At 41.1% G+C, this 7608-nt stretch overlaps 1 protein-coding gene across 1 annotated transcript in view; it reads left to right on the plus strand.

Moving 5' to 3' along the window:
* The window catches only part of LOC145442700 (double-headed protease inhibitor, submandibular gland-like), a 78747-nt gene extending 73058 nt beyond the window's left edge, over positions 1 to 5689 (plus strand). Inside the window, exons 2-7 of the mRNA XM_080320685.1 lie at positions 3207 to 3326; positions 3403 to 3431; positions 3499 to 3611; positions 5046 to 5106; positions 5291 to 5403; positions 5527 to 5689. Coding sequence (XP_080176811.1) covers positions 3275 to 3326; positions 3403 to 3431; positions 3499 to 3611; positions 5046 to 5106; positions 5291 to 5403; positions 5527 to 5554 — 396 coding nt within the window. The 5' untranslated portion in view covers positions 3207 to 3274 and the 3' untranslated portion in view covers positions 5555 to 5689. The remainder of the gene's footprint in view (positions 1 to 3206; positions 3327 to 3402; positions 3432 to 3498; positions 3612 to 5045; positions 5107 to 5290; positions 5404 to 5526) is intronic.
* The last annotated feature ends 1919 nt before the right edge of the window (positions 5690 to 7608 follow it).

Here is a 7608-nt window from a genome sequence, read left to right on the forward strand (position 1 = left end):
TATGTTGAACGACACTTTGTCTCGTAATCGCGAATATGATTACACTCAATCTGATACATTAGGCATTCTTTCATTTTCACAAAGGGGTAACAATATTTAAAGCAAGAAATCGAGTGACAACATGTTGCGCGAAACGTGAAGAAAATTTTTACTTTTGATAAATCGATCTCAAATTATTCTGCTTTATTGGAGTGTACGACGATCTACCAAAATGAGACTGGCTCATGGATCTGCTAATGCGCCGGAACTGATATTTTGGTCATCACATCTCAAGTGTTGCGGCCAGACTAACCAAATTTTTGATTGGCCTTGCAAGTTCACAATCAGTGCAATCCATTTTGTATTATATTACTAATTTCGGAAATTACCTCGCGGCCACTCGAAACCTTCTCGCGGGCCACGGGTTGGTCGGCCCTGCACTGCGGTCATTGCGGAATCAGAAAACATCGAGTATTGCATTGAGAAATGGTGCGCGTCTTAAACGTAATTGTGAAATGGAATGATCAGAGTCACGGAGCATTGCGGATATTTGATTACCATCAATATGATTTTATGAGGTAGGAGTCAGTCCTAAACTTTTTCACCAACTTTCCCTTCAGAGTGGCGAGATGGGTTGTGATGTCTAGTCCGAGTCTAGTTCTAGTCAACTCCAGTATTGCTACCTAGGTGTTGGAGGTTTATCAAGGTTCCTCGTTGCCACCTCATCATCCGTGCAAGCGGTGTCTTACAAAAGCCTAGATGTACGGGCCGTGCTACAAGTCCGCAGCTACGGAATAAGCACGAATAATAATTGGCCTGGTGCAAATGACCAATAGTAGTCGACAAGCACCATGAATGCCGCAATCAACTCCATTTTAGTCACCTCAGGGAGTTTTAGATATCTCTGGATAATCCTGCGCAAACAACAACTAACGCTCTTTCTCGTATTTCATACGTCCGTATCTTCATTATTGATGTCGACTCTTTTTGGCTCTGGTCAGTGCTCACAGCTCACTTTCACTCTGGGCGATGGACGATGGGCAGCCCAAATAAACCTCCGACACCTACAAAATGGGCATAACCGGGGTTCGATGCCACTTCCATTGGTGTCGTGAGTCGTGACGGAAGCTGCTAGGGATGGTGTGAACCTCTGAAAGGTTCGGGTTCGTGTGAACGCGAACCTTTTTGAAAGGTTCTGTGTGAACACGAACGTGAACCTCGTGACGTCATGTTGCTAATTCCAACCCTATCTTTCAATAAAGTGATAGCCTATATTATTGTACACGATGCCTAGCGAAGACTCGGGCCACATAATGTCGCATTGCTTAAGTACATATTGGCGTTTTAAACGTCGCTAAATGTATCAACAGCGGTTATCAAAGGATATAATAATCTCATAAAATCAATACATTCGTCGTTTTGTCAACAATTTCGACGAGGACTTACCAGGAAATATAAGCTTACGCCTTAATGGTCTTAGCCAGACCGGACAATGTGTTCGGAATCTGAGTATTGCTACATTGATATTGAGCAGAGTGTAAAACGGGTTTCTATACTCGCTACCGATACCATAAACAACAAGTTATATAGCAGTAGCCAGCACCTTAATCGCACGGATTTGGTTTTAATGATACAGTAAAGATATGAAGTCGAGATTGACCCCATACGCCCGCTCGATTTTTACATCAGAAAACGATATCAATGTAATTGATTGGTTCAATAGGCATCATTCGCTGACTACGTATATCGCTCGTGATGTTGTGTGATTGCGGGTCAAGCTCACGGCAGAGAGTCACTAATTATTCACAAACGGAAAGCTGGATATTTCGAGAAATTTTTGGTAACAAAAATGCAAGTAAAACTTTTAAGGTTGTCATGGTGCATGCTCGTTTAGTGTTGATTTTTTATGCTGCCAGCGCCATGCATAGAGTGACCCACAGTTGAAATGCAATAAACTTGAACCAAAGATCTTATAATTAAGTGCAAATTACAATTTACCAAAAAGGTTCACAGTGCAGAACCTACCGAGGTTCTGTTGTGAACGCGAACCTCTAAATTTCCGAGGTTCACACACAGAACACGAACGTGAACCTCACGTTCACACCATCCCTAGAAGCTGCCTGCATTATAGTGCGTTCATGACACTTATTTACCTGTGGGCTATGATTCGTTCGAATTGTGCGCGTGCTGAGCAACGATTCGTGATGATATGATGATGATAAACAACGCATATTTTGAACTAAGTTGAAGGAATACAGAACCATTTCATAATATAGGAGTGTACCAATCCTCTATCCACTGTGAGAGCTTATTGTCTCGAAAGTACATTAACATACATAACGAAACACGAAACCGCGAAACTGATAATTATGAGGCGTAACTCACAGAACTGCATCTAACCCGTGACAGCGAGTCATGCGTAGTTTCGAAGTAACGGCGACTCTAGCTTTACGTGGACTTTATTAGGATGATCGTCCGTTTATATATATTTTATATATCATGTCAAAACACCACAATATTTCGATGCAATGAATGATAAATAAAGGTGTCGAAGCGATTTGGAGTAGCCCTAGTCTTTCAATGTGTCGTCAGATCAGTAGATGAATGAGGAATGATGATATATTCCTATCTCACTACTATGGCTAGAAGTCCAGATTAGCTTCATTTCGTGTTGCATGCATAGTTGTATAGTACATATGTTATATACAGTGGACAGCCGCATAATATTACCAGATCGAATTTTACTTCGCTTGCTCGAAGTTGAATGACCGTCATTCTATACTGGATGTTGACTTGTAAACATTTTGACCAGTATATGAATGATGTACCCGCGTAGTGAATGGGGTTGTCACTCATAGGAGAAGAGCTCGAAATAGACATGTATAAAATACTTACACATGCAGTACGTACTGTACATTACACATTGAGTAAGTGCAAATAACTCAATGTATGGTTCCATTCAGCTGCGAGCAAATGGAAACATTCATACAAAATATAACTGCGCTCATTGAATCACTGTGTAGTGTGTATACTGTATATACGGCTTACGGCCATGTTGTGTACTTCTATGTCGACAAATGTCCGCATAACGGTGAAAAATATTTACTGTGACTCCGATTCGCTTGAGTATTGCTGTAAAATTGGGATGCTCCGTTTCAAACATTGATATAAGGGCTGTTGTATTCCTTTTTTATTTGAATGATGTTAAGACGTTTCCTTCACTTTGCAGCGGTATATAAGTCTAAGCTTATAACGTCACTTCTCCAGTATTAGAGCATAACCTAACCGAGGCATCATGAGATTTGTGCTACTTCTGCTCGTGGCTTTCACCTGTTTAAGCAGTTCATGTAAGAAATATCACTTTGTCGTTGTGTAAAGTGTGTGCACGTTTAGTAAACTTATAAGGTCACTTCTGTTTTGCAGGGGCCGATAAAAGGACATTCACAAAATACGTGAGATTATCGATGCGTTTTGAGCGTAGCAGCATCGTAATCATTCGGTGATGTAATTATGTTTCAGAAATGCTCGGAAAGGGAACAACAAGGTTTCTGCACTCGCGAATTTGCCCCGGTGTGCGCGATTGTTTCAGGTGACAAGGGCAACTTATGTGCTGGGTGCACGGGAAGGAAATCGTAAGTGGGAAAGTAAACATTACTCTGGAGTGATGTCACGTTTACTTGGTAACGTCGCACATATGATGATGGAATATTGACGATTGAATGTAGGCCTAAGCTTGTGTAGTCAATGGCTAGTATAGGAGCAACGATTTTAGGAGAACTTGACGTCATTATATAAATCTAACGTGACATGTTTTCAACAGTGTTTTAAAAATGCCTTTTTATAAAAAACAAAATTGTTTATTTTTTCAAGCGTTGTATAACAATGCCATAATTGTGTAAATACTTTCGAAAACATCTAATGCGAGCCTATATTCGGACGATTTGCTCCCAATATAGTCGACGTAGATGTAGGGTGGCTGGAACCGTAGAAATCATCGTCGGCTCAACGGCTAAAGTAGGGCTGGGCAATGGACATTATGGGCAAACTACGGCTCTTTAAGCATTTGATTGCGGCTCTTGAAATGATCGCACATGCATTTCGCCGTTTTGCTAGAGAAATTTAACCTGAATATAAACTGAGGCATTCTATCACGTATCAACAATATGAGTATTGTTTTCGTGTTGTTGGGCAATTAGGCATGCGTTACCTTTTTGGGTAGGGTCGGGTATGGTTTAGAATTATATTAAGGTTTGGGTTAGGGTTAGGTTTGGGGATAGGGTAAATATAAGTGTTGATATCAGGGTTAGGGAAAGTTTTGGAGTTGTGAAACCGCATGCCAAAGTGACGCATGCTAAAGTGTCGCATGTCGGGATACCATAAGTCCTCCACGTTCTAAACGAGTTAATACAGGGATTTAGTTTCTTATACATTCGCATAGGTTAAGGTTGCCCATAAAACTGAACGCTAGAAATGTGCACAATCGGAAAACGTATGCATATACATACAAAAATACAGCACACCATATTACATCTGATATAATAGGTATAGGGCTGGTCGAAATCGAGTAGAAATCATTATGACATCGTGTGCAGTAAGAATTGCAAATTCAAATTTGTATCTTTTACACTGTCACAATGAAAATAATGCTAGCTATACACATAACAAAATCAATATTTGTTGATCACGCCTATGACCCAACGCGCTTCGTTGCAATGCCGCTACAATGAAGACGTTTCCTGATCATGCGCACTCTCCTGTTATATGTTTTCGATGTTGCGGTATAGCCAACAAAGCCACAAGTAGGCTATTTCACGGTGGGAAGTAGGCCTTAGTGTTGAAACGATATTTCCTGGGGGCGAAATGGATCTTCGTCATTAGGGAGACATAATGTCGGTGCTCGAAAAAGAGAGGCTATTACCACCCGCCTCGACTCATTTCAATTAGGCATGTGGTACTGCGCGCTCCATCATGTCCTGTGGAGAACGTAACTGTAGAATCAGATATGAAAAGCTGGTTCATATGTACCACATTAAATTCAGTAATCTGATAGAAAATTTGTTTTGCAGAATACGCTACTGGGATGGGCCATGTGACGAGAGAGTCGGATGGACGAGTCCACAAAAACACGTGAGTTATTATATCATACATTGTGATTTCAAACCGTGGAGTCTTACATATAAAGTGGCTCTTGTTTGACACCATATATGAGAATTCCCAATTCGCCGTCGCATGATGGAAAAGAGAAAAAAATTCCTCTCTAAATCAACAATATTCCCGCTGTTTAGATTTACAGAGCTCATAATTTTCCCAGAAATGTTTGACAAGGGAAACAAATGGAATATGCACCATGGAACTCGCTCCAGTATGTGTGCAAACCAAGATGGACTACAACAACAAATGTCTCTCATGCAAGGGGAAGAAATGGTATACGTGATTGTACATACTATACTTTAATATTTATTTGAGGTTATGTAGGCTAGCTTAATTCATGGTAACTACATACATGATGAGTGTAGAGTAGTCCTCACCAATATTCACTTTTTTCAGGATTCGGTTCGCCAGTGGAGCCTGTTAATGTCCATTACGTAGTCGACGAAATAGGTGGATAATGACATAAAAACCGGACCCGACATAAACGTGGACAGTTTTCTTATAGTGTGTGCGCTTATGCGTCTTTCTATAAATACATACTGTACTCTCTACCAATGCACGGTGGTCAATGTATTCGATATTCTGTAGGGATAACTCAGTAGCTTTCTTGAGTGTGGGGGTACATGACGTTAAAGTGTCATTATGAATCTTCAACAGCGTAATTGTCGAAGTATTAGAGCATATAAGCCAGGGGAACCTCATCAAGGTACGGTGATTTTCTACAACTTTGTTTCTCACCAGCCGTAGTGAATTAATATTTGTCAGGGTTGTAACCATGTCACAAGGTTCCGAGTCACAAGTCAATCTCACTTTTATAGTTTTGACTCAAGTCAAGTCGAGTCATTTTCAATTCACCACCGAGTCAAGTCCGAGTCCAAGTCATCTAGTATAGCAGAGGGTCGAGTCCGAGTCATAGTGTTTCGACTCGAGTCCAAGTCAATATGTTCACTGTTCAGTTTTCAGTTCAATCCGGTTAAACCCACTTTTTCAACTCTGCTCGAGTGATATAGAATAGCTCGCATTCGTAATATAGTAATTTTCCTCTGTTTTAACAGTTTCTGGCCCTATTTTCCAAGTATCAGGACTGATAGACGAAATACCAATAATGTGGTAGTTTACTCCTTACTATTCTTCGAACTTACAATGAAATGTCTGCCTTGGCCGTCCTAGTTTCGAGTCACGAACGATTACTCGAGTTCAAGTCGAGTCAATACGCGAGTGAATCGCGACTCGAGTCGAGTCATTACAACCAAGATATTTCTGCACTATCATTATTACGTAATCAAGAGCCATGGTTCGAAAGTCGGCGTTGTGATTGTGGCAGATATACAGTGTATCAGCACGTCTGAGCCGGCAACACGCTGGAAAAATGACGTCAACTTGACTTTCTGCTTTCTTTCCAATCATTATGTTTTTTGTACTAACAGTTCGATTAGCGCGACGCACGAGGATAGTAGTAAATACAAACATTTGCCAGTTACTGTAACGCACATTTTTACGCCTTCAGGGGTTATTAAAGTAGGGGTCGCAAAGAATATAATTTTGGGGCGACGCGGTACCCGATCGATCTGTTATAATATTTGTCGAATCTATTGCAAAAAATCCTGTGGATAGTTTTTACATATCCATGGTCACTGTGTTGGGTACTATAGCCAATACGGCGAGACGCGCAGAAAATATGGTTTGATCATGAGAACGTGTCGACCTTTGTATTACACAAGTTGGTTTGGATTCATGATAAGATTTCTCCGATTGGTTTCTCTGGAAAACATCGTCAAAGACCGTTAGAATGAACTAGTGCAGGGGTGTGTAACGAGCGAGTTTGGGCCGATGAGACATATTCATTTTGAGGCCAATCCGTTCTGTCTCCACTGCTTAACCCGTTGCGAATAAGAAGTTCGCACCGAGCAAGAGCAAGTGAAGATATCGTGCCAGCGATTAAGCACGGGAGACTGGCAGCCGCGCTACCACATAATTATATTTATTACAGTGGATCGGAATGGAGATAATGGGAATTTTCGTTTAGCTGCAATTCGATTACGGTGGCTTTCTGAAGAAATTGATTGTGGTGAAAAAATTTTTCCCGATTTTATCTTTAATTTGATACCACACCATATTTAGAGCGCAATGCCCCTTTAAATCTAAAACCAGACATTATCGATCGAATGCCAATGCCTCTGCCTTTATGCTCACAATCAACAATCCCTAGTGCAAACTTACTCGGACAGAACACGACAAAATACGTGGTGGTGATCTGGGGCGTAGTTGGCCTGCTTCTTTTTGGAGTACTCAAATCCTGAGTTGTAACCAAGTCACAAGGCTCCGAGTCACAAGTTAATCTACCTTTCAAAGTTTTGACTCGAGTCAAGTCGAGTCATTTTCAATTCATCACCGAGTCAAGTCCGAGTCCAATTCATCGGGCAGACGGTCAAGTCCGAGTCATGGTGTTACGACTCGAGTCCGAGTTCAAGTCATTGT

Source organism: Botryllus schlosseri, chromosome 7, assembly GCF_051294905.1.
Source record: "Botryllus schlosseri isolate E-star chromosome 7, Bs_hap1, whole genome shotgun sequence".
Lineage (NCBI taxonomy): Eukaryota > Metazoa > Chordata > Ascidiacea > Stolidobranchia > Styelidae > Botryllus > Botryllus schlosseri.